This window comes from Ciconia boyciana, chromosome 7, assembly GCF_034638445.1.
Source record: "Ciconia boyciana chromosome 7, ASM3463844v1, whole genome shotgun sequence".
In the NCBI taxonomy this organism is placed as follows: domain Eukaryota; kingdom Metazoa; phylum Chordata; class Aves; order Ciconiiformes; family Ciconiidae; genus Ciconia; species Ciconia boyciana.
The window spans coordinates 53711977-53739901 of NC_132940.1; the positions used below are offsets into that span (position 1 = coordinate 53711977).

The window sequence follows — 27925 nt, forward strand, 5'->3', positions numbered from 1 at the left end:
CAAGTCAGCCTGGTGTATCTGAAATGCAGCATGTGTTGAACTCATCCAGCCTTTTTATGCAGCACCTGTACAGTGCTGGTGGGGCTGCGCACAGCACACTCCCAGCTCTGGGATTGCCATCAGTGCGTGCTGCAGAGGAGAGCAGCCAGGCTATAGCAAGTGAGCTAGGACACTAGGACACGCTGAATATACGTTTGCTGTGTATGTCTGTATTTCCCGCAGGGGAGCGACAGGAATGGGTAAGCTGTAGCACAGTGCAGCAAGCACTCCCACATCCCGCGAGGCAGCAGGGATGGCCTAGCTCCGGGGCTGCCCTGCTCACCTGCGGGAGGGTCAGGGCTGCGGAAGGTCTCCCAGGATGATCTCTGCTGACTCTCAGGGCGGTTTGAGAAGTGCAGAGCCTGAATATCTGCTTCTTCAGAGGCTCTTTCCCAAATTCCTGCCGATAGAACTAAGGGGAGGTGATGAGGGCTGCTTATGTACCAAGGACTGCACGTATGAGAGCAAGGTGGGGGAGGGAATGGGAAGCCCCTGTGCCCTCCCATGGTGGGCACGAGGTGCCCTCTTAGCCCAGGCTGTACCAGTTCAGGGCTCCTAGCTCCAGTCTTGTCCCATGTGATTAGGCTGCCAGCCAAGAGGCTTCTGTCTGTCACTGCTCTGCGCCATCATGCAGGATCACAGGAGAGAGGGTAATGGATGTGCTGAAATCAGTTGCATGAAACTTATTTCACGTGTGCAGCACTTGGAGGCTTCTTGCTGACTGCCAGGGCTGAGGCTCTCTGTGTTGGGACAAGACGTTGACAGTGACCTTGGTCCTGTTACTTTCCTGCTCCATCACGCCAGTGAAGTTTCCCATGGAGAACAGTATGTCCCTTTCTCATTATGCTTACAAAGCCCTTTTCCTGGCTCACATTTCTCTATGGTGGAAGTGGCCAAAGAGAAGTTGCTTCTTACCGTCAATTGATGTTGAAACAGAAGGGGTTTTGTGTCTAAATGTTTTTAGAGTATGGCATAGCGTGACCTGTGCCTGAAGGACCTGGAAGAACAGATGAATTTCTGGGTGATTTCATTTGTGTGAAACTGCTGCTCAGGAACAGAAGCTTTCTATGGTGAAATAAAGTGCCAAGAAATAGAGAAGGAGAAAGCAGAAGTGGAAAAAAGATAATGTAAGTTATGAGTGGAAGGAAGGGGAAGAAGTCGGTATGATGTGGCATTGCCCATATTGTGAGACTGAAAAAAGCCAAGTTGTTTGGGCATTTCAGAGCAAACTGGCATCCTGAAAAGCATGGGAGAGAGCACATCCCTTTCCTGGTCCAAACAGCCCTCAGAAGAAGCACCCTGCAGGGTCATCCCTGAAAGGACATGATGAAGATGAAATCACTGTGCTTCCCTGCTGTCCCCAGCACATTTCTCCCCAAAGTGCAGTCAGTGCAGTTGTTCTGCATGACCTGTGAATGCCAACACATCTCCCCAATTCCCTGTCCCTGAGTGCACACCTTTAGCTTTCAAATGGCTTCTGGAGCTGCAGGATTGCCTGCCACACCTCAGGTATCCCCAGCTGCTCTGTGGTCATCAGATTTTCATAAATTGTCTGGTTTCAGCAATTCCCCTTATAAACACTCATGAGTATCTGGCCACAAATTTTCCTAACCCCACAATGTTCTAGTCACTGTCTGCACAGATTCATCCTTTGTTCCAGCATTGCACAGGGATGTGGAGCAGCTAATACAGGGGGGAATTTGCTTTATGAATGATTCATGCTGGGAGGATCCTCATCCTATTCAGTTCAAAATGAACAGCAAGAAATGGCACAATTAGAACTGGGACAAGAAGAGGCCCTTGAAGCACTGTGGCCGTCCCGCGTTGCCTGTCATTGCTTTCTCTGGTTTGTGTCTTCACATGGAGCCGAGGGATGTCACAGCACCTCATCTCAGGGCCTTTTGAGGAGCCACAGCTTAGAGGGATTGTGCTGGTGAAGCTGTGAGCTGCATCCAGCTCTGGTTTGGCTTTTGATCAGCGGGAGATGCACGTGTCAAAGTGCAGCAGCAAGAATGACAGTGCGCTTCATTCTTTTGCCTACAGGGACAACAGCCCACTGCTTGAAGCACATGGTGTTCAGGAGCTTGCCACATTGATTAAGGGAAGGCATACCAGGCTTTGACAAGTTACGCTGGAGGCTGAACATTGTCAGCTGTAGAGTACATGCCAGCACATATACTGCATACATAAAAAGTTATTTATCTTTGCAAAGGGAGAAGCTGCTGCTGACCATAGGGAATTCATTTCCATGGACCTTTCAGGGCTTTTTGATGTGCGTGCGCTTGGCATCGCTGCTGAGCGATGACTTTATGTTTCCCAAACATTGATGCTACTACTGCTAGAGTCAGAAAAAAGAGATGGGCGACAGCAATGTTGTGCCTCAGTGCTGGGGCTCTTGGGCTCAGAAGGTGATGTAGAGTGGAGCTTTCCTGCAGACTGGACATAAAGGGCAGCGTTTTGTGGCTACGGTGGATCCTGCTCTGTCTGGCATGCCAGTGCCTTCCCATACTGGCCTGAATGGGGCAGAGAAAAGTGTTTACACTGAAAGCATTGGGCTGGGATTCAGAAAATCCAGATTCTGACTCTGACACAGCCTTTCCAAGGTTCTTAAGCAACTGACCTTGTTTCTCTGTGTCCTTTACCTCCTCACCATGGTGGGACTTTCTCCATCCCTTGTAGGACCCTTGTGTGAGAGAGGTAAATTAAAATATTCAGTTGCTCTGCTGGTAGGCACCGTTTGTTTCCCTAAAGGGGCAAACCTGCACCCTTACTTGTGGCATTATGGGGTTGATCCTGCTTCTGTCCCACCAAGCTGCCTGTGTAAGTGTGAGTTTAGCCCGACACAGACAAGTATCATGATGGTCAAAACTGCATTTGACAATTTCTTTTCTCCCTAAAATATTACATTCTCTTTTGCCATTTCCTTCTACCCACCCCAAAATCCAATGCAACACAGGCAAATTCTCCACAGGCTGAGACCTGACAGGGGCACAGCCTCCCCCGAACTGGGCAGCAAAGTGCAGTCCTGGGGCTGAGCTCCACCGGGAAACCTCCCTCCCATCACGTTTCCCTGAGGCCTCTCCTGGCTCAGGCCCTTCTTGCCTCTCCTTGGGGAGCTATGTCAGCTCCCACACCCTGCTCTGAACACACAGTGCCCGCCAGGCTTGGGCACTCCCACGGGAAGCTGGACGCTTTCCCTGAGCACCAGGGCACCGTCACCGGATCCAGCAGGCGTAAGCTCCCCGCCACTGGGAGCAAGGAGGAGCTTTCACTGCAAGTTTGCCCTGTTTTTACACCTTTCCCTAGGCGCTGGTGCTGGCCACTGCCAGACTGCTGGTCTGGCTCAGTACAGCTCTTCTTAAGTCAGTTTTAATAAGCATGTTTGAAACAGAGACAAGTCGCTGGAGAAGCTGGTATCCTCAGGAACGCAGCCCCGTCACACAGCATGCCTGTTGCGAGCGTATGTCTGGCGTCGGGATGAAACCCACAGCGCTGGCTGTGAGGCTGCAGCACGGAGGTTGCCAGCTGCTCGTGAAAAGCAGCTGATGGATCAGTGTTGCCAGCAGACATTGTCCCCTGCATCATGGCCGGTAATTGGTACATGGGGCTGCGCTGTCCTTTTATAATAATCGCTTCTTTTATCGCCCTCTTCAAAGGTGGCTTTGCATACAAGACCAAGAGCAAAACCATAGCTCATTACTTGATTGCATAATTACATTCTGCTACAGCGTAATTTGGTTACGGAGGTAATTAAATGGATCAAGGTCAGCAGTAGGGCTCAGGGCACAAGTGGGGGAAAAAAAGGCTGAGAACTTTTTAGTGCAGAATACCACCTTGTCGGTGTCTTTTGCAGTTCATGTTAGTTTTTGTGGCCCTGCTGCTTGTTCCTCTGGCCTCACAGGCGAGGCTGTGATGCATGGCTTTTGCCATGGTCGTGAGGTGGCCAGCAGCAGCATCATGCTAGGCTGGCTGGTGGGGTGCAGGCGGTCAGTTTGTTTGGAAAGCCTGCTTGCCTTCTTTGCAGAGCCTTTCCACAGGAGTCCCTTGAGACCTCTGAACCTCGCACCTCTGTCACTGGAGGCTGGGGACAAGATTTTGGCTGGAAAGCAGATTTGTAGCTCTTGGAGCAGTTGGCTTCTGAAAGAGCTTTGCAGTATGAGTTGTGGGGGAAAGAAATCAGCAGGTTATAAATGGAGCTTTGTTGAGAACTGGTGTTGTGCCGTAGCAAGGACTGGATCAAATAATTCAGGGAGCCTCTTCCACACTGCGCGCTCTGTCCTGCTGCGTTGGAGCGTGGGCTGTGCTGCTTCCTGCATATGGACATTACTGGGTGCACAGACTTTTTTCCCCATTCACAAAATTGGGGAAAGAAAGAACAAAAGGCTTTAGCGTACATCAAGACTTGTAAAAACAAATATACATCCCTCAGAACGGTAACTGAAAGTAAGTCATGCAACAAAGTTTATGAGAGTTGAGCCCTTCAGAACAACGTAGTCTTTCTACAGGCTTGCAGAGCCTGATATGAATAAATAATTTAATGGCTATTAATGTGAATGCTGCTGATTCTGAATCTCAGTTCCTACCGTATTAAACCCTACAGCCAGCTCTGCCCTTAAGGAACGTTCTTTCTGCAAGGGCTTTGTATCCATGCAAATATTATCTGCACCCTCTGAAGAGGCTAGAGCTAAAAAATGGCTTTTGAAAATGTGTAGTGCCAGGATTATCATGCCTCATTTTTTATCAAATTTACGCTAACGAAAAAAACAAAAGAACTAAACCCAAGACTTTTCAATATCAAAGTTAAATTTAGAAAGCGGACTTTTTAAAGCATCCTTGTCAGTTGAAAGCTTATTTTTTTATGACCAGTTTAAAAAGCAAAATCTCACAGCTCTCATTATTTTTCTTTTGTGCCTCACATGCCTCATATTTTTTTACTGCCCTTTTCTAAGTAAAATGATCCCCATGGTGCTCTTACTTTCTGTGTGTTCCTCGCTAAGTGCACAGGCTTGTTGCATGTATTTCTGTGTGTATTAGCGTTTTGCTATTGTGTTTTGGTTAGGTCAGTAGAGATGCAGTAGTGTAAAACTAGTAAATAAAGTCCAATGGTTTTATAAGCATTCTGCCACTTGCCTGATTGAATTTCTGCTTCACAGGTTTTCACCTTCCAAATGCTTTCGTGCTGTGAAATATGCTGACAGTCGTTCATGGCTACACTTTTCATTGCCTTGTGTGACAGATTTGGACAGGGTGGGACACTGTGTCTGTTGCTGACCCCAACACCACAGACTATAGGGGCAGAAGTGACTGTTCAGGTCCATTAGTGGGAGTACATCATCAGATAACAGTTTTGCTAAATCATTCTGCTTGCATGAAGTCCCTGCCTTTGGCTGAGTTAAATCAGACACTTTGGGACAGGTTATCTTTGTGTCTATTTCTCCTAGCACCAGAAGTTATGTTCCCAGAGGATTTCTAATCTTTTCCTTCATTTCCCTTGTTATGACAGTGATCATATCCATTTTAATTGAAACATTCATGAATCAGTGTTTATTCCTTGAACAGAATGTGTAGTCCAGCTTTAGTGATTCTTAGAGGATCTAATTCTGCTCTTGTTGCTGCACTAATGATTCAGGACTTAGCATTGATGAAAACATATGAAAACTATGAAATATTGTGGATGGTAAGAAAGGATTGTTATGCCCATGAGCAAATGGTTTCTCTTTTGGGTTTTGTGGTTTTTTTTTCCTTTTTTTTTTCCCCCTCCCTCTCTTCTGGAGTAGCACAAAAGAAAGCAGTAACAACACGTTACTTCTTCAGTGATATAGTCAGGAGAGCCCTGAGGTTTCCTTCCCTCTCTCAACGTGTTTGGTAGAACAGATGAACAAGGTTTCTTTAAAATTTATCATGCTAAGAAAAATATTTTCAGACCTCTGGAGGATCCAGCTGTGACACATAGTAAACTCCAGGCTTTCTGCAAGCAAGGTACTGAGATTCAAATAGGCAGGCTTAACAACTGACCTTTTTTGCTATATTGCTAATCTAGCTGTTTCTCTTTGTGGATGTTAGTGGTAACTGCTTTTTGGAAGGCTTCTTGTTCCTATATCCAGTGTGGCTGTGAGGCGTTTCAGATCATAAAGGAAAAATCTGAAGTGCAAACTCTGCACAGCAGAAGACCTTGTGTACAGCCACCACCCAGGTTACAGCATGCTGCTCACATCCCTATTTTCCAATGTGTGTTTAGATCAGAGTGCACACAGGGCCCTTGGCTCCTTTTAAGGATCACCGATGTGCAGTAGGTCGCTGACATTTCACATCCATCACATGCCTACTTTATTATACCCCATTGCAGTAAGCCAACTATCCCAGCCATCTCTGGGATTAGTGTTTTAGTTCAGACCAGGACTGCACTTTTGGAGCAATCCCTCCAGTCACCCTCACGTACAGCTCTTCGGTTTCTACCACAGAGTGATCTTAGGCTGTGCAAACTAGATTCCTTTTGGATGAAGCTAAACTGAAGGGTGCCCTCTGGGAGTGCCCCTAAAGTGCCAGATATTCAGACCGTGGGAGCAGGTGGCAGCTAGACCAGACTGAACTCATCCTGAAATGTGCACAGTGCGAGTGTCCGGCCCTTGCCACCAACAGTTTCAGTCTATGCATTCGGTCCTGTATTGAAGACACAGCCTCTGTAAAACAAAATCAAATGTCTACAGATCTGATTGTAAACCCTGGATCTCACTGAGACTGCGTGCTGCAATAAGTAGCTACAAACAGGAAACAGCAATTTTTAAATCTGGATTACTTTGTGATGTATTTTGGGTCATATAATTTAAAGACAGTTGCACAGTCTTCTGTATACTAGTAACACAATAAAATGGTCTCCTGCTTTACTGTGCATTGTGCCAAATAGAGTTAGTGTATTATATTACTCTCTCTAGAGTGACTATATTATCTTAGATTGGAAGTTGCAGTCATTAGTTGGCTTCTGAACAGGATCAGATGCCAAAGCTAATCTGAGTTCTCTAGCAAAGTGTGCAACAGAGTGAAAAATTTCACTATAGCCACTACTGCAAAATCCCTGATGATATATTTCCATCTGTCTGATTCCTGGGAAGCAAAGCATCATCTACGATGGGTCACTTGGCTGCATACGCTGGAACAGTCAGATCTAAGCTGTGGCATAGTTCGGGTCCATTCAAAATGTTTGTGCATTGTCCACGGGTTATTTCACATCAAAAGGAAACTAACAGAAAAAAACCAAGTCAGGTTGTCAGCACGTATGTATTGTGGAAATCCATTCAAGGTATAAATAAGCCCAGTCTTCTCTGTGAAGTTGTTTTGGGCTGTGAGATTTATCAGCTCTTTCAGGCTATGCAGAGATACTGTGATCAATATGTGGATGGGACTTCTATCACAGCAGAGCTGGCTGATTTTCTGAATTCCCAGAAAATAAATGAACAAAGGGCTGTCTGCACTTCATGCCAAACACTTTCTTTCTCCTCTCTTTCTCTCCCAAAAACATTCTGAGGAGCTGGAGGCTCATTCATTCCTCAGGCTGAATATCCCTCTATTGTATACAACCAAAGACATGCTCTTCATACACAATGAGCAATTTAAAGAGTATTAGGTGGGACGCTAGCCCAAAGTGTCTGGCTCAAGGACACAGAGCCTGGAGGAGTCAGGACCAGCAGAGGAGCTTGATCTCAGGAATTAAAATCCAATGCCTCAGTTACGTGACAGGTGTTCACCAGCAGGCTCCCTCCACTGGCAGTAAATGATGCTCAGGACCAACAGAAATATGCCTGCAACCCCTCTTCACAGTCCTCCTTTATAGCACATACCCACCTTCACTGGTGGCTGGGATGATGAGCAGAGGGGTTTGAAGTGTTGGGCATGTGGTTTGTTTGGCTGCGGTAAAGCAGCCCCCAGCAGAGATAGGGCAGACACCTCAGGGTCACCCTGGCAGATTTCAAGGAAGCACCATTGACGTTTTTTGCTGGCTTTTTCAGCAGAAACGTTGCCGGGACCCAGGCTTTGAGGCACAGATCTCAGTGGGTTCCCTTTGGCTCTCCCAGCGGGCAGCAGAGCTGGCCTCCCCCCAAGAATATGCCATGAACCTTTCCTTTTCTCTGTGTAGGCGCCACAGCAGCTGGTACAAGGGGGAGGGAAAAGCCACATAAATTGTCCCACTTCATAACATTTAATCGTGGTTGTAAGATCCTGCCTGTCCAACACGAGCTCACCCCAGCCTCAGTTCATGCTTTAGACCACAGGGCTTGCTGTTAATTGGCCAGTTGTAGCCAACCTGTCAGTAAGCTGTCAAAATATTAATAATCCAGCACCACTCATTTTCAGGATGGAAGTTTTAGCAGCAAAGAAATTGAATTTCCAGCCCTGGTCATGACAGCTCTGAAATTGGTTTAATGCAGGAGAGATCTTTCCAGCATTAGGAAAGATAGGGAGAGTGTCAGAGATGGTATGTTTCCACCGAGTCTCGTGGTTTGAATTTAAGAGTCAAAGCAAAGAGGCTATCTCAGTACATCAGCAGCTTATGGTTGTAATAGGCCTGGTGAGCTCCTTGGCAAGTCCTCTTATCTTCTGCCCACGTGACGTGTTACTTCAAAAAATGAACTACACAGAAAATTGGGCTAAGGCCATTTTCTTTCTTCGGACCTGCACTCTGCGCAGAGCTGTACCATCAGGTAAGAACAAGCATGGTTTTGTCTGTGCGCTAAAACACTGTCCACCAGAGACTCTGCCTTACAAGGACTGGGACTTGCTCGCAGTCCCTTTCTCCCTGACATTGTTATAACTGCATTATTTCATTTATATCAGAAAGAGAGGGCTTTTGCCTAAGAAACTGAACTGGAACCCAAGGGAAATAAGTTTCTCTACTAGCTGTGACACCTCTTGTTTTACAGAACACCCAGAAAGCCAGTTGGTCTTTCGATGCTCAGGTTCTCAGCACAAAAATGTAGAAAGAGGTCTTCCCTGTACTCCTGTCATGGTGAGGACATTTTTATTAAATGCCCAAAGCATTCGTACTCTGGTTTGAGCTTTTGAGGATAATTTTAATATAAATAATAACATGATAAATCTAATATTAACTGCTAATTTTCCACTAAGAGGTTTCTTTTGACTATCAGAAGAAAATAAGTGTCATGTTTATAAATGCATAATCATTATTTTAGTTTATACATTGTTGTTATTGTTATCAACCATAATAAAAATAGCAATATCGCAAAAGTAACCAAGGGCCACAAATCAATTTATTGTGCCCTGTGCTCAGCCTCAAATTGATGCCAAGAAACTCTCTCTGGCCCCATGGAGAGATCACAGGTTCAAAGCATCCCATCTGGCTGTGTTTCTAGGGTTCTTACATCATTATTTTTCTTCAGTTATTTCAGGTTTTAGCAGATGAGGCAGTACGATGCTAATTTAAGAAATCTGTTTTTCTTGTGTGCAACTAACATATCTTCATCTTGTCCCATCTTGTCTCATGATCATTATCTCTGAATGCAAAGATGTATTCCTGGATACTGTTTTGGAGTAAGCAGAGTTGATAACATTGTTACCAATTTCAGACACTTTGTCAGAAAAACAGAATGTAGAGAAAACAATGGATGAGTTGGGATTCCCAGGTTAGAAATTATCCTGGGGTTTCACCGGATCCCCAGGCTGCCAGTAATGCAATACCAGAGACAATGCTGTCAGAAAATCCCCTTCGTAGGAAGCAGTTGCTTTCCTAGAAGAGTGATGCTGAACTGGATGGGCCAAGTGCCATGTGAATGAGCTATGCTGCCATCGCTACTCCAGTTCATAACAGCTCCAAATTTTAAAAGGCTTTAAAATTACAGCTTGAAATAAGATCCAAAATTAAAGAACAAATCAATCAAAATCCAAATATACCTTATATTTTAAAAATAAGGGATGAAAATTTATTCCATCCAACCATGAATTCAAAGTTGGGGTCCATCATTAAGAAAAACTGAAGCAAAAGATAAAATATGTCACTTGCTCTGTGTGCCCCTTCAGTGCGTTGCTCGATGCGCAGCCTTCCCCAAATAACACTGTACACACAGCTGCACAGCCCTTGGTACCCGAGTCTTACTCCCAGAGCCTGTTCTCTCACCCAGCCTACCCAGGCTCTCCAGGGAAGTATGGAAGTGAGCAGCCTGGCTGGAAGAGTTGTCCCGAGTTATGTTCTTGTCAGAACTCGTTAAGTTGAAAGCTGTGTTCCTATCAGCATTGCATGAGCAGCTCGCCAAAGGCCAATGCAGTGAGTTTGGGCATTTCTGTCTTTATGAAGCACTCGGTAAAAGTGCCTGTACGGTGAACAGGCCAAGAGCTGAAAGCAGAAGAACACAATACTGAGATATGGTGGGATGGCCAGGTCTGAATTTGGATCCCTAAAACTCACTGGGTTCATCTGCTTTGTAGCCAAATGTGGGACCGTAGCTCGTGTGGATCTATACGAGCTTGTTTTGATCTAGGTAACCAGTTAGCCAGGGCAGAACAGAGCTCAGCGTGTCTTGCAGAACCTGCCATGGGTTTTGTCAATACTCTGCTGTGTGCCCGAGCAGATGTCCTTCCTGCTGCAGGGTTACCTTGGGCACATCCATGCTGCAATCACACCTTTGTCTCCAGCATTCACAAACTTCCTCTGTGGTCACATGGATAATTTAATCAGTCCTTGAACACGGAAAGGTGCTTTAGGGCAGCTTGTGTCCACATATAAAGATCTGCAGCGGCTCATCCAGCACTTGATTTTTTTGCCTGTCCAGGAATATTGGGTCAGCTCACAAGACTTAGCAGACCTGCACTCCACCTCTTGCTTGGGTGTTTTAAAATGAAGCCAACTGAACAAATATGTACCTTGAGCACAGAGAGTTCCCACAAAAGTGAGGGCAGATAGCCCTCTAGTTACATTTTTCAGAGGCAGTAAGTTAGATTGCTTGCTAATGCTGCTTCTCAGCTCCCAGAGCTGGGGAACAGACCTTCATGGATGGTGATTTATTTGAAAATGTGCTCCCTCCAACCCACAGATGGTCCAGGCGGAGTCAGAATACTTGCAGATACCATATTGTCTCATCAAGTGAATCTCTGCGCTGCAGCAGGGCTGTACACTCCCATGTAGCAGCTTGTTATTTTAAAACGTATCTGCTCTCTCCTACTTCTAAAAGGCCACCAAGAAGACTTGTCACCAATCTCTTAGAGAGCTAGAAGGGGGAGGAAAAGTGGAGTGTGAACAGTAGAATATCACCTGCCATCTGGACAAAGATGTGATGAGATGTAAAGTTTGGATGCACATTTGCGGTTCTTGATCACATGCCAAGAGAGAGCTCAGCTACAATTATTTTAGAGCATTTCCAGGCAGATGCAACCCTAGGTCATGGAAGCTGCACTGAGGCAGGAGGATGCTGAACTCGATCAGGCTGTACACAAGGCTTCATTGCCTGTGGGAGTGCTGCTGTGGTCTGCATAGGGCTTATCCTGTGAACAGGACCTACATGCTTCAAGACTTGTCCTGGGAATAAGAGTATGCCAGGATCAAGTGCTATGGTATGAGGTTTGTCATCACAAATTCTTAGATATTCAAAGACGTGTTTAGTCTCTGAACTTCCACAGGTTTAAAAGGGAGTTGGGCATTTGCATTTCATCTGGGAGCCCAAATGTCTTTGAGAATCCGATGTCTTTGTTTATCCACACAGGTCTATGCGCATTGATACCAATGCTGAACTTCTCGGTGCTGTTGGCATCAGAGTGGTGTTGATTAAACCCTGCTCTGGCTGAGATCAGCGGGGAATGTAGAATGGGCTTTACTGGGTAAAGAGCACCATAAAGCAGATGTTCTTCTGCAGGGCCATCCTTTCCCCTGGGATGGAGCAGCGCTTATACATAGTGAACATGATCCAGTCGTTCCATGGTCTGCCTCCGCAACCACAATGAAATGCCACTGCTGATAGCTGTGATGATATTTATGATTCCTACTTAATATGTTTTAAATGACTTGATGAGCTCTAAGTATTACCACTAACATCAGTAAGGATCCAGAGCCAGATTCTCTGGGACAAAAGCCTTGCCGTGCCGTAGACTTGGGTGCGGTTTGGTGCTTTTATCCCATCCGAAAATCTGGCTCAGTAATTGTTCAGAACATAAAAGAGAAACCTGTAAGTGCTGTAAACAAAGGAAAACAGTTGCTCTGGGAGTGTGTTAGTTAGATATTTCAACACTCATAATTAACATCCCTTTCCTAAACCATGGCACAAACTACTTGCAGAATGGGCCTTTTCTTTTATTGCTGCTAGTTTCAGTGACTAAATTTATTAAGTCATTAGGTTTGCGTGTGGATGCGTATATTTGCTATTCTCCTTTGGGTTATAATAAAAGGAGATCTTGAGGGGGAAAAAAAAAAAGATATCTTTATTTATCTGGCAATTTTGAGAATGTTTGTAGGGAAATGGCAAGCAATACAAAGAAGTGGCCCAGTCCAGGGGGACGCTGAGTGAGCAGCTGGGTTTGAATACAACAGCTAGTGACAGTCTTCTGCTGGCTTCCTGGCTGTCCCTGAGTGTTGCACATGGAAACCTGTCACTATTTGTGCCATGGTCTGGGGACAGCACGAGCTTCTGTGCCAGTCCGAGCTTGGTCTGAACAAACAAGGGAGCAAATTGTTTGCTTTCGTGATCAGTACCTGGGAGCACCATGGGACCCTTTCTTTGCAGCTCCTGGCTGAGGATGCTTGGGGTGCCAGTGACAGTGATGCTTCCAGCTTGGTACAGGCAGGGGCTGGCACTGCTCTCCCTTGCTTGGAGCAGCACCAGGGCTGTCCACTGCCCTGGCAGCACTCTGCCTGCACTGGGGCTGTGACACCATTGGATCAGCATTTTTTGACGGAGCTGAGACATCTGAGGGTGGCAGTGCGTTCCCTGAATACCCTGCAGCCTCAGGTCCACAGGTTTAACAGCGATGCTTCTCCACCAACGTCTGTGGAGCTCCTCCAGCTTTACAGAAGTGCAAAGAAGAGTCCAATCAAACTTGCTATGTTCAAGGCAAAGAGGCTGGGTTAGATTTACCTGACCAGGGCAGGTGAAAGCTGAGGTAGATTAGAAAAAAAATCTGTCCTCTCACAAATCACCCCCAGCCCGTGCTAGGGAGGGGGGCAGCTGGGGTCAGACATTCCCGACACCTCCCTGAAGGACCAGGCTGGCCCAAGTGATACAGAGATTGGCCTGTGCCTGGAAGTCCTGTCCACATTTCCATCTACAGATGGCAGGAGACACTACTAGGATCAAGGATAAATGAAACATCTTGTTTTTCTAAACCAGAAACTGCTTTTGGGGCAATCCTTGGTACCTTATACCCTCCCTGAGCAGGTCTGACACACTGAATCCCCCCCAAATGGCAGTTGCATCCATTTAGCTCCCTTCTTTGATTCCAAGTGTCACTAAATGTGGTCTCCCTAATTTTCTGTGTGATAGCTACCATTTTTTTTTCTAGACTGTGCAATTTCCAATAAAACTGGAGTTAGCACAAACCAGACCTATGTTTGTTTTTTCAAAGCAAATCTAATTACTCTTCTTACTGGAATTGCCTTTTGTTCAAAGGATTGGATTGAGCTACAGAAAACAAGTTGCAGGCAGAAGCTAATCATTTTGCGTGTAAATTACTAACATTTCTTTTACAAATATTTCATGCAGGTTTTTAGTTTAACAATTAAAAAAAATCTGCTTTTTCAGACTGCTTTCAGTAATATCTATAGACATTTAACAAAATACCTCAGGCTCTAAATCTCCAAATAGTAAACAAATAAATGTATTTATTTACTTTGTATGCAAAAATAATTTAGTCAAAGACACATAGCTTACATGAAGATAAAAACAGACAATTTTTTTTTTTTTTCCTCCAAATCACAAGCATACATTTTAACGAGGAGAACTGGTGGGTTTTCTGAGCGAGCTGAGTTCATGATGGTGCTGACAGGGGACCAAGAGCTCTATGCAGTTTGTACAGAAAATAGAGTCACGATTTATTTCTTTGTTTAAAGACTGAAAAAAGACTGGTGATTAAAAGATGAAGCCATCTGTCCTCTTACTGTCTTGTACCTGGTCATGCTATTTCTGTCAAGGAGAGAGTTGGGAAAGTAATTGAGTGGGGTTCATTATAAGCCTGTTTCAAAAGGTCCCTGCACCAAGTGAGAGAGTGAAGTGGTTGCTCTTGACCTCAGGGCTTCCCGTACTGTTACCCCTGGAGGAGGATGTCCTTACGTCCCGTCAGAAGCGTGTGGGGGACACAGCCTGAGGATCCCTTTGCTGTTTTTACCCACTCTGTATCTGTGGGATGAAGAGAAAGTATTGGACTCCAGGTCTGCCCATCTAGCACATTTCATCAACGCTGAATTCATCTTAAAAAGCAAACCAACCAAACAAAAAAAGCTTGCATGCCCCAGAGGTCTGGCCAATAGCTCAGTGATTTTCCAAAAATACTTTCAGTTATCTCAGATTTCAGTCTGTGCAGCAGTGGTTGCTAAGAACTGCTTTATCAGTGTGAAGCCTGTTAAGCTCACCTGCACTTTCCTCTTTCTTCCTAGCTCTTCTCAGCCCAAGACAACTGAAACAGCAGTTCCCACCTGATTCAACATAATTGCCACAATTAATTTTGACAGTAAAGCTTGTAGTAAAGTTCTGGCATTAATATCGCAAGAGCCCTTTGTTATTGGTAGCCCCAAAGCCATCAGCAAGAAACATGTGCAGAAACTAAGTGACACAATGTAGCTGAAGGCTGGATGTTGGCCACCAAGAAGATATCAATGAACAAAACCATAAGGGTTTGCATGTTAAATAGATTTAGAGGACACTCCAAACATCCCTAGGCGGTGCTTGAGAGAGTGGCCTGTGTCCTGCTTGTCTGTCCCATCTCCTTTCTGGTCAACTGTTTTTTTCTTCTCCATCTGCTTGCTCTTTGCATGATGTCTGCACATGGTAGTGCCTGCACCAAAGATTTCTGGTGCTCAAACCTGTGAAGACCCTGTGGCATGTCAATTTGGTGGTAGGATGAATTACATCCTGCTGTGTGTTTGTCCCTACATGGCACAGTGGGACACTAGCTGTTACTGAAGAGGTCATATACATAAGAAGGATAATAATAGCATATAAAAATGGCATTATTTAACTAGAAATTAGCTGTCAAATCTGTGGGTTTTCTAAACTGCTGAATGGACAGAGCTGGGATGTTTCTTGGTCGTGTTGCCATGGTTAGTGTCCTGAAGTGCTATTTCAACTGAATTGTGGGGGATGAGGAATCAACCAGCCAACTCACAAAAACAATGGGACAGTTTTGTTTGCTTGTGTGGGGGAGCTTAAACATTTAAAGGAAATCACTGTTTTTTCTTTATTTTTCTTAAATCTTCATTAGGTGGATGTCTTTAAATACATTTGCTTTAAAATAACATAATAATTTTGCTGCTTTGTTGGTACAAGTGGATATACAATATGGCATCTGCTTTTATGAACTACTGCTGCATGTCATAAAATATTATACTGCAGTAATTTTAAAATAGATACTTATCTGAAAACTTGATTTTCAATAACTTTTAAATAAAATCTAGATTTTTTTTCTTTCTGAAACAACATTTTCAAAATGCATTTGCTTTTATAGTTCTTCTTCATTGAAAATAAAAAATAGTCTTTGTTCCACACTGAAGTTAAAACAGACATTGAAGATCTAGGTATCTCAAGCACAGTAAATTCCATGTTTTGGTCAAGTTGGTAGGTATCCTTCACAGCCTACCAATTTTTCAGTCCCCCTAAAGGGAATTTTGGTGATAAGTTTTTATTAATGGGGTAACCAAGGCATGGGAAAGGGGATTAGGTTGTGCAGTTTGGTTTTAGAGATGCTCTCCATCGTGGGGTTTGCTGCCTGGCTGGGCCTGATGCCAAGGAGAGCCCCTGAGTCAGCCGGTTGGTTGCAGGCGGCCGCTGCAAACTGCCCGGCTCCCCGGTGATCTGTGTCTTCTGAGGCAAGACAAAGCCTGGAGATAAAGAGCAGATTTAAGGAGCGCTTAAACGCTGATCTTTTGGGAAGCTACTTCAAACACTGTTTTATAGTGCTCTAAGTCATCTAGATCTCTCTTAACTTGTTTCACTCTCTTCGTAAAATATTTATTTCTCCAGCAAGGAAGACTCCTTCAGATAGGGCAAAATGACCCGTTGGGCTGATGGTGTTTTTATCTGTGTGGCGCTAATGATTGATGCAAACTTCATGTGTGCAGCACAGCTCTGCGCTTTCTGCTGCGCTTTATCTTCTGTGGCTTCAAGCCTGCCTGGCTCCCAAGCTCTCTTGCACGCTGGATTTATTGTCAGACCAGCAACACTTTATATAACCCCCAAAGCACTTGGGAATACATACCTCAGTGTTGCTGAATGCTCAAAATGTTCGCTCTTAAATGAGGTCTGCAGTAAATATGTAGCATTACTCCAGATGCTTTGCTCAGATGTTGGTCATGGGTTTTCCATTAGCAAGGTTGGAGAAGCTCCCAAAGACGTCTGAGTGGCAAGGGCTTGGGAGAGAGTATCGCTCACCTGTGGCAGCAGCTGCCTCCACTCACGGGGTTCTGAGATACCTTGTCTGGGTCCTAGAAAAAGGGATTTTTTTTGTTAAAACAGTTTTTCTTCAGAAAATGCATATTCATTGTGGCTTGAGCTCTTTTTGCAAGAATGTCATAGTTTTAAGGAACCCAGTGGGAGAATTTGTTTGGCCAGGATGAATTTTCTGCTCAAAATCAAAGTCTGGGGAAAAAAACAACCCACCAACAACCACATCTGCCCCAGTGAAGGTTTGGGAGCCCACTGCCACAGAGACTCCTGGCCAGCCAGCTCTTTTAAAAGAATTTTAAAATTTCCCTGTTGTTAAAATTCTTGAAAAGTTACTGAGACATGGCAGGTTTTGGTCCATGGTTGAGTGTAGTTTCCTCCTTGAGACTTTATGCAAAGCCAGCACAAGTGGCAAAGGCACAGCCACCCCCGCAGCCCGCACAGGCTCAGGGGATGCCTTGGACAGGCCCATGTGTCCTCTGTTCCTGGGCAGGTGTGGGACCGGTTCTCAGTATCTGAAGAAATACTGGTGTCAGAAATCTTTAAAATTACTTCTCTTTATTGAAAGATTTCCAGGCTTTGTGCCAGCATTCCTCCTGTCACTTTTGAAAATAAATAAATTGTTTACTTGCTTTTGTACTCCCTGTTTCTCTTAATCCACTTAAATGTCCCTGATAAACTGCCTTTTGCCCATAAGAATTTGAAGAAGCCTCAATGTTTTAGACAATGACCATTGCACATTTCTTGCCCATCACAGGGAAGGTAAGAGCAAAGCCAGGGGGAGGCATTGGGAGCAGCAGATGAGCAGCAAGGCTGTCTCTTTGCTTCTCAGCTCCTTTTTTTCTTTTTGCTTAGTATTTCAGCCTAAATCCTGACAAATTCCTGATTTTTCCTGCATATTTTTCAAGCCCTTCACTGTAGGCTGTTTTGCAAACCACAGCTCTGCCGGGGAAGAAGAGCATTCCCTTCCAGTGCGCAGTTTTCTAGATGTGTATGTCACAGAGGCTCACAAAATCAAATTAGGCAGGTGATAAAGAAAATAAACTTTATTTGAACCAAAACTGTTTAGCAGAAAACTAACTAGGAACGAGGCTTATCAAAATCGTTCAACACTCCGACAACATCAGTAAACCACAGGTTCAGGATAATGTATGAAGAATTAATACTGCACAGCCAGCCTCAGAAATGAGGATCCAAAATGCATGCAATCACTCACCTGTGAGATGAGGGCTCTCAACTGCGAGGAGTTTCCTTGGGCGGCATCCCGACGCGAGGGGAGAGTCCCCGACCGCAGACCCGCTGCTCCGAGGAGGACCGACTCAACTTGCCCTCTGGCGGGGCTCATTTAAACCCCAGTCGAATCTGACCTGTGGTCAATTCTGATGGCCTGAGGGCCTCAACTTCTGCTCCTCGCCCAAATTGTGTACGTGCCCATCGGCACGTGCCCAGTCCTAATGCTCCCAGTCTTTTATCAGGGTGGGTGCACCTGCCACAGTGTATTATTGCTGGGAGCTGGTATTGCTGATGCCTGTTGTTTTCTGTTGTTAAACTAACTGCAGTGCGTGACTATCATGTATCACTCAGTGATGCCTAATTTAGGAGATCAGTGATTAATTCCTTCCATTGCTTTTTCTTCTCTCTCTCTCGCTGCAGGATGTTTTCACACCAGAGTGCAAATTTAAGGAATCTGTCTTTGAAAACTACTACGTTATTTATTCTTCCACGCTGTACCGGCAGCAAGAATCCGGCCGAGCGTGGTTCCTGGGACTCAATAAAGAAGGTCAAATTATGAAGGGAAACCGAGTGAAAAAAACCAAACCCTCATCACATTTTGTACCCAAACCCATTGAAGGTATGGAATCTGCCCGCTCCCTCCATCAGTGGGGTATGGGGAGGGGGAGTTTGCAACTGCAGATTTGGGGCTTCCTGGATGGGGATGTTGGGCTGCAAAACCAGAAAGCAACGACGTTTGTAACATTTCACAAAGCTGCTGGGCTGCACTGTTAGCATTTTATCTGCTTTCCTTCCCACGTAAAAAACTTTGCACATCATCCCAAAGGGGTTTCTCAGCTTTGGGTTGCTAAAGGATGAATTTAAAGCCCAGCAACATGAGAAGTTACTGGGAAAGGAAAGCAGCCTGCAAGCGGCCAGCAGTTCAAAAGGAATCCAAGCCAGCAGGGACTATAATGTGGGGGTCTCTGTGATGATTTTCCCAACTCATTCAGTGGGTTTCCAGTCCCATGTAGAGTCAGTAGAGACAGGATTTATCTCACCTGATTTTAGACTTTGAGACGCTGTTTATAGTAACAGGAAAGAAATGGGTCCTACCAGCACAGCTGTGGACATACTTTGTATGTCTACCCTAAGATGACTTAAATCTATTTTTTTCTCACTTATAAAGACATCCTAGTTAGTCACTGGGGGTAGAAAAACCTCTACCATAGGTGTCCAAAGTTAGATGAGATGCTCTCATGCCGTATGTCTTCATCACAGTGTGTGTGAAAGCCATGGAGTTGAAGTTTTGCCCTCCTGCTGCAGACTGTACACTACTCAAGTGTGCCACAGGCTCGTGCCAGGCTGTTTTGCTTTTTAAGAGCTGTCCCCTGATAATGGAGAGATGTAGTGTGATGAGCCTAGTACTTAACAGGAACTAGTGTGATTTTGGAAACAAGGAGATGTCTTTTTATCTCTGGCTTGGAAAAAGCACTACTTTCCGATCCCCAGACTAGGTACGCCTTTCTGACCCCATCTCGGACCTGCCAGTGGCCACCTCAGGGACACAGCAGCCTGGGGCTGGCCTCGACTGCACGGCTCCATGCGCCTTCTCGCTATCCCCATGTTGGCTGTGGGGTCAGGGCTGGACACGTGGAGAGAAGGAATGAACTGATGCTTTCCTGACAGGTAGCACTCACAAGTGGTGAAGGCCACAGCTAAGTCCATGCACTAGTAGCTGTTTTAACAGCTTCCCAGCTAAGGCACAGGGGTAGATGAGCATGCGTGTGTGAGTGAAAGGCCAGTTCAGGAAGGCAGGCTGAAATCATCTGTTGGACCACTGACAGAAAGCACGATGAGAGAAATTCAACTCAGCATTCCCAGAGTATCTGTGGCCTTTGCACAGGAGATGGAGATGTTGGAAGAGCAGAGGACGGCCTGGAGCTTCTTGTCCTATGCTTGTTTTCAACAGCTTTTCTGCAGCCGGGAGCCTTTTCTTGTTTATCTGAGGCATTAGTGGGATTGGTGCCCTAAGCCCTCATTGAGTTTTGCTAAGGAACAGGGCCTGCTTCAGGCATGAGGTCAGTCACCAGCTTCTCTTCTGTCTTCTCCTCTCCTGCCTTGACTGGGAAGAGAGTCTTTTGCAAGCTCTAGCTTTCACAGCTGGGTTTCCAGCTCCTTCTGGTATTTCTTTGCTGCCTGGCAGGGTGTTGGCACTGATCAGTGGGTTCCTTTGAATCCAGGCATCTTTTCTGATGTGGTGTGCGTGGCGTCTGCTGAATGGCTCAGTAGTTATCTCCTGCACGCATTAAACTAGGCCATTCCTGTGGCTCTCCTCGTGGAAAGCCTTGCCTTAATAGAGGTGCCTGACCCACAGCAGAGTTCTCATTGCAGCAAATGCTGCTCTGGCTTTCATTTTGAAAAACCCAGCCCAGCCCGAGAGCTTCCCTTTCCTGCAGTTGCATCCTCCCACGCTTGCTTCAATCACAGCTGTCACATAACCTCCCGAGCGAGTGAGCGCTTTGGAAGTTGGCAGCCAAATTAAGGGCTCCTCCACCCCTTCCCTCCTCCACATGCTTTGCAGTCAGCCTCTGTGAGCACTGCTGCATCAAAGAGCTGGCAGTCTCCCAAGCCGAGGCACATGTCAGCTTCCCAAAGCATTCAGCTGTCTGGGACTGTGACTCCAGACAGAGGACTCTGTTCCCAAGCCTAAGATTCATTGTAGGTAGCAGAGGCTTGTGGGGAGGGTTGGAGTAAAACGCGCTCAGCTCCACGTGACTTCTCTGTGCTGCATCCATCAAAGTCTCCGCGAGCAGAGTTTGCAGGCAGAGATGTTACAGAAAAGGGGCAATTCCTTCCCTGTTTTAACAGCTTCTTTCTCTTTGTCTTGACTCTGAGGAAGTATTCAAAGCAATCCCCTGCTATATTTGCATGTCCCTTCTGCTAAATGCTGTGGCATGCTCCAGTGTGTGGGCTTTGCTGCTTGTTCAGGCCAGAACATTGCAGCTTCCATCTGCAATAACGCACCCAGGTTTCTTTTCCTCCAGTACCACCACCAGCGTTAGCCCTGCCACACGATGGCTGACGCAGTACTGTATGCAAGGAGGACTCTGGTCCCCCGGGAAGGAGAGGTGTTACATACATTGCTAGGAGTCACTTCACCTGCCACTTCAGTGGCAATTATCTCTGAGGCGAAACTTCCCAGTCATTTGCCATGTGCGGAAAAATTATTCAGCAGCTTAGTGAAGAGAGCGTTTGCAGGAAAAGGCAACACAAAAAAGCCCAGGTTGCTCCCAGAGCTCATCTGACTCCCGTTGCTTCATACTGCTTTCTGAATTCAGAAGTCCTCTCCTCAAAGTTGCAAATGGGCAGTAAACTAATAAATAAATATGAACTATCCTCCCAGATAATTTCTAAGGACTACATATGTGTACATGTGCATACATATACAGTGGTATCTGTGTATGTATGTGTGTTATCTATGGCTTTTAGCAGCTACAGCTTTATGCTGTGCTAATCCCACAGAGTGTTTTGACTCCTGTAGTTTGTCAGGATGCTGGAGGTGTCTGTGTGAAAGTCACTAGATACCAACTGGAAAAGTTTTGGGTTGTGGTTGGTAGGAGGGATTTTTTGGTTTAGTGTAGGTAGGATTTGTTTGTTTTTGGAAATAGCATTAAGCTTAATCAATATGAAAGCACAAAAAACTTACTAAGTAATAACAGGGGAAACGTTAAGTTCCTCTCCCATCTGTGCACAGGCAAAGCCAAGGCAAACAGCCTGGCAGGCAGCAGTTAATGTACTGTGTGGTGCCAGTTTTGGTTAAAAACACACATACGCAACACATTTCTTTTGATATTTTATTTCTGATCACTGATCATTTGAGCTAAATGAGCCCTTAAAGTGCAGACATATAGATTGAACCGGACTGCACAAGAAATTAGCTTGAGTGTAATTGTCACTTGGACACCAAGCAATCTTTTAAAGCAATTTCAGTCTTTTTAACTGTCTGTAGTGATTAGTGCTGGACAAACACTACCGTCCTCAGTGCCTCTTGTTCTTTTAAATATCCAAACCCATCTCAAACAATGGGAGACTTTTCCAGTCACTCAAGTGAGAATTTTATCAGATGCTTATTGTGGATGCGCTCTGTTATTTGTATTTCCTTCTCCTTGAAGACATCATTTCTAGATTGCTCTCCCAAAAAAGCAACATTTCATCTCTCACCTGGCCCAAGCCAGAATGCATTTGGGGTGGCAAATCTGGCCACAGAAAGCAGAAGACAACTCTTCCTCCATCTGAGTCAGCAGAGCTGCCCCTAACTCCAGTCTCATGGTGCTTCAGCCCTCGTGACATGAACACATATCAGATATGAAGGTTAATGACTAGTCTGATCCATTTATTACCACTGATGAATATCTGTGTGCAAGGAGCAGCAGCCAGATCTTTCCCAGTGTGTCTTCCCAGGGATGCAACATCCCAGTTTTGTTGAAGCAGAGTCCTCAGGTGTTGCAAAGAAGTACAAGACACTGTTGAGTAGGAAGATGTGGTAGATCTAGTGAAAATGCTTCAAAGGTATCACCTTAATCCACAAAACATCCTAAAAAGTGTTCTTCAAAACAAAGACGACAAACCCCACACTCTTTATCAGTCTTTGTTAACACAGCTCCTCTTTTGGGTCTGTCTTTCAAGTGGGCAGGCTTTGGTATGTTTTCAGTCCCACACTAACTCACTTGTTCATCTATCAAACTCCTAATGATCTTATTAGATGGCAAATGCAATGTATTTTAACCATGCTTTTGCTTGGCTTTTTATCATCCTGTGCTGCGTTTCTTACCTGAACAAACTGTGATTCCATCTGGCAGCATCCTGCACATTTAGCCGCCAGATAGATGCGAGTTCTAATGCCTCTGAAATGCATCAGCTGGGACCGGGTTTAGAACACAGTAATTAGAGGCAGAAAAAGAGGGTGCATAATAACGTGCTCCCTCCTGCCCCTAGCTGCTGCTCAGACAATTAACTCTCTCCACCGAAGCATTACCTAATGCAGCCGCTACTGCAGATACTGACACCCCAAGCTGTGGCATCCGGCAAGGAAAGAGCCCGTCTCCTGGGCTGCCTGCCAGAGGATGTGTGCCCAGCCCTGCCCAGGCACCGGTCCAGGCTGCCATCGGGGCACGTTGCGATCCTGCCGGGCTAGCGACCTGCCTACCTGCTAAACGGCAACTTGGGAAAAATTTAGTTCCTCCTAACTCGCTAGGGTCTGAGGCAGGGAAAGCCAGGAGTGAAGCTGGATGGATGGGATAAATCTCAGGTCTTTAATAAGCTTTTCCCTGTATTCTAGAGACAGGAAATGGAGTTTGTTGCATCCCCTGAACCTCCTCAACTTGCAGCGATGCCAAGTGAGAAATGTTAGGATGAGGACACAAAATGGTGCATGCTTCCCAAACTCAGGCAGTCCCTGACGCCCAGGGAAGCTGCACAGGGTGATTTCAGTTTTACCGTGTGGGTGGTGTGCCAGTGCCATGCCTGGGAAGCAGAAATGAGGCTGGGATCCTGTGCCAGCGCATAGGCGAGAGATGGAGCTGTTCCTGGGTGACAGGCAGCCCCCTCCACGCCTTTGCCTTCGGGAAGGATGCTCCCCGCTGCCCCCTTCCCCCTTGCTTGTACCTCCAGTCTCCTTTCTGCCTAATTTGTGAGTTGTTTCTTTGTGCAAAATTGTTTCCTTGTGCATGCGAATGGCAGGCACTGCTGGTTAGCAGGGAAGCCGGGAATCGAAAGCCACAAGAACCAGGCATCGGCACAGCTCCACTGCCGCTCACCCCCTTCCATTTATGCCTGTGGCTCTTCAGCAGATCAAGCTAACGGCACTTTCCAATTAAAGCATGAATATGGATGTGTTGATTAGAATCTGGGACATAGGAGCTGATTATCTGATTGAAGCTCCAAAGCATTAGCTTGGTTTCCAGACATTAAGGGCTGTATTTGGCTTGGTGTGTGGGTGTGGGTGGGTGGGAGAAGCAAGGCAAAGCAGGGAGGGGACTCTTGAGCCAAATTTCTCATCCTTCCAAAGCTGCCTTGTGCTGTGTGCACCAGCAGACCTCCCAAGCGTCTGGGCATGCTAACTGTCACAATGCTGCTAGTTTACGTTGATGCAAGTGACAGGGGCAGTGTCTCCGCACACACAGGGACCCCAAACAGACCTGTCAGTGAGTGCTGGTCCCAAACCACAAAGATTTAGTTTAAAGCTGGGAAGATCTGGGCACTCACAACAGCCTATTTGCAAACCACCACCACCCCACCCCCCCCCTCCCGGTCCATGACTAACATCTCCACATGTGAGTCACACTCAAGCTTCCTCAGTACAAGGAATAACAAACTGCAGTCCAAGATCTTGTGTTGCACAACATGTCACACTGTCCTTAAAACCCCACGTGTGTGCGGTTGTGTGCATACGCACCCATGTGTCTGTGTGCACACACCTGCGTGTCATGGTGCACACGGGTTTGCAGCTGCCGCTGAGCGATGGCCGTAGCTCGGCACATGCGCGCAAGCCTCTTGTGTAGGAGAATATCCAGGCACTCTCTTGTGCATGATGCCATATAAATACTGTATACACTGATACTGTAGGTGTATCTCAATACTGAAAAATACACTTGTCCTATGCTGCTATAGATTTTCTGGCATGGTCTGTTGGCACAGCCTGTCTGGTACAGAGGCTTTAACAGCTCTGTCTGAAAAGCACAATGTGAGCAGCCTCCAGCCATACCCCATGTCAGTCTTGTATCATGCACTAGACTGGAAGATAAACTTATAATTCCTGCCCTATTTGCTTGCTAGGTACAGGGTTTCCTTAATTTTTAGCTGAAAATGTTGTTTACTTCTGTAGCCTGATTTATATTCATTACTCTGTGGGCCTTGTTAGCAGCTAAACATTTTTGCCCAAAGGCCACGGTGAGAGGCAGGGGAGCTGAAGAAAGGCAACGTGCCATGGTGCTGCTGCTGTGGGCTTTGCTCAGGCTCAGCCCTTGTGGTTAAGCATCTGTCCCAGACCGATGGGATATTGGGGACGGATGCAGGTAAGATGAGCTTAGTATGTGCAGCTGCCTGGGGGAAGAGCTCAGAGAGGTCCCTCCAGCTCCAGCTTGGGACCAGAGAGTTCAGGGTGAAGACAACACTGCACTTGAGGCAGAACTTCGTGTATGGGACGTCAGGGGCACTGGGGCAATGCCGGCACAAATACCCAACTCTGCTGGGCAAACATCACGTCAGACAATAAGGTTGGTCACAGAAGCGGTGTGCATCCTCAGTGTCATCAAAAAGGCTCTGCAACTCAGGCTGAGAAATCACAAGGGCACAGGCTTTCCTCAGTTGTTAACCTTTTCATACTGTGCTTCAAGATTTTGTTAGGTACTTCGCCACAACAGGCAAATTCACCATCACCAGGTTGTTGAGTGACACTCACCAAGGTATGAGGGCAGCTCAGCAGCTGAAAGGGGGTGTGAGATCCCTTTTCCTTCTGTTGCCACTGTGCTACACACTTGCAGCACGCAGACAGCATTGACAGTCTGGGCAGCTGACGAGCAGTTCTGGCATTGCTTGTCCTGGCCCAGACCCATGGGACAAGTTACTCATTTTCCCTTTTTTCTCATTTTCATCAAAAAATGGCTCCAGTAGCGATAACAGTTTGCAGAGCAGTACCTGCCTTGCAGCTGCGCTGGGAGGCCCAGCTAGTGTGTGTGTTTAAACTGCTTTAAAGCCTTGCATGAAAAATGCTCTATGGGAAAAGTCACTGCTGATATATTCAATGCAATATCCCTCCTATTAATACACAGTTGACTGCACTTTATCTCTGTCCTGTATTGTTGCACACTGCTATAACTGTTTATCTAGCTAGGAGTAAAATGCAGAGCAATAATGTCATTTGCAGCCTGCCTCTAATTGCCAGGATTTATTTGCAAATCAGGGGAGGTTATAAATATAAGTGCTTACATCGCCTTTTTATACATGGGGCATTTTTTTCATTTATTGAGATAATTTTTGAAATTTTGTTCTTGTTGGTTACCCGGAACCAAAACCTGATGGGCTCTATCCCTTGTGTTTAAGCTCTGTGCCATTGCTTGTGACGTGACAGCTTTACAAAATGAAGCAGTACACAATCATTTCTTTCTATCCTAATTTTTGCAAAGGTCTGGGCATGACATTTGCAGTCTGGACCTACCTCAAGTTCTCAACTCCAACGTGCCTGCCCTTGAGATGCCTCACTATTTCAATCACATCTACACCCCACCGCATCAGAGATGTTCCCTTTGTGAGATGCTGAGCTGCTCAGCATGTGCCCCTGCTCTGGCACACCTCACACAGCACAAGGACAGCCATGAGGACTTAGTCCACATGGTGAGTTGGATAAATGCTCTGTGCTGCACAGGACATGGGGATGTGCCATGCCTTGGGCAGACGTTGCCTTCTCAGGCTGTCTAGGCTCCAGCAAATACATTTTTATAGGACACACATTGCTTAGCGAGGGTTTGGAGAGAAGGTGCCCGCCGTCCACTCTGTTCTCAAGTGCTGCCAGGTGACCATGCAGAGCTGAGATGGCTCCTAGTTTGTTGTCACTGAACTTATCCCCATGTGTCTGCTCACGGCCTTGGCCTTGGCTGGCTGTCTTGATTTAGAGGGGAAAAAAATAAGAAGTGCTGAGAGCAGACCTGAGCTCTTGGCCAAAGGAGCCAAATGAGCTTGAGTCACCACTTCCAGATCCAGAACTTAACACCCAGAAGGCTTGTATGGCTCAGATGCAAGCATAGTTTTGATTCAAGACTCTGAAGGGCTTCTTGTTGGAGGGGACCAGGTAATTCTTGGGCCTGTTATTAGATGATAATCAGCATCTCAAGACAATACATGGTGCTGTGAACTAGAATGTTTATTTTATACATATAAATATAACATGAAAAAACAGCAAAGCACAGAAAACCTAGAAAGACTTCTCTGTGAGAAAGGAGAAGAGCCCTGTTTCTATCTCTGCCTTTGGAAGGATCCAGAGACAAAAGGAGGACCTGACTGGCAGTGAGGGCAGGTAACAGATCCTGCTTGGTAACAGGATCTACTGCTGGGTCACTGAGGTTTCTGTGTGTGTGTGTGTATCTTTGTATTGGGGCTGCAATTTCAACCTCACATACAAAGAAATAATTCATTATGTTCAGTAATGTCTGTGACTTCAGGGCTGTTAATGGGTGTCTTTTCTGTTTGCAGTGTGCATGTACAGAGAGCCATCGCTGCATGAAATTGGAGAAAAACAAGGACGCTCAAGAAAAAGTTCAGGGACACCAACCATGAATGGAGGCAAAGTTGTTAACCAAGACTCGACATAGCTGACAAATACCCTCCCTTCTTCCAACTCCTCCCCTCCCACCCACCTACCCACCCCACCTGGCGAAACCACACTGAGACGACAACAACTGAGCAAGGCAGGACCTACCAGTAGTGGTTAGGAGCCCGAACTCCAGAATCTTTCTTTGTGTAGGACGAGGAAATCGAACCCCAGATCTTGCCTGTTGCAGCGTTTTAAAAAAAAAAAAACAAAAAAAAAAGTGAAGAAAAAAATGTTTTAAATCAGGACTCCATTAACATTTTCAAAAGCAAACTGTTTGCTCTGTGATCAAAGGGGGAAAAAAATCTCATCTCTGCATAATAATAACGATAACAACTAATAAATATAATAATAATAATAAAGATGTTACCTTTAAAAATAAAACAAAGCTTTTGGAAAATTGAACTTAGCATATGATGTGCGAGAAACACGTGGGAAACACAGCCTGGGACTGTGCTTTCTGTCTTATACTTTCACCTCACGTTCACACTACTGTTTTTTTCATCCCTGTTTCCCTCGGGTTGGATGGGATTTTTTGCAAAGCAGGAAAGGTAGGGATGGATTATGACTGTGTTTGCTCTGCTATCAATAAAATATGGCCTGTCCGAATTAGGAGTCTGACAGTTATGGGCAACAAACTAACTACTCTGTATTCAGCTTTTTCCATCTACATTCAAACACTGTGTAGTTATTTGTTGCTAGTGTCACTGTGTGAGTATGT

General features: G+C 45.7%; 1 protein-coding gene across 3 annotated transcripts in view; it reads left to right on the forward strand.

Moving 5' to 3' along the window:
• Positions 1 to 27619, forward strand: part of FGF12 (fibroblast growth factor 12) — a 232964-nt gene extending 205345 nt beyond the window's left edge. For all 3 annotated transcript variants that reach the window (XM_072868043.1, XM_072868042.1, XM_072868041.1), the window contains exons 4-5: positions 18279 to 18477; positions 27087 to 27619. In XM_072868043.1, the coding sequence (XP_072724144.1) occupies positions 18279 to 18477; positions 27087 to 27205 (318 nt within the window). In that variant the 3' untranslated portion in view covers positions 27206 to 27619. The remainder of the gene's footprint in view (positions 1 to 18278; positions 18478 to 27086) is intronic.
• Positions 27620 to 27925: the final 306 nt, after the last annotated feature.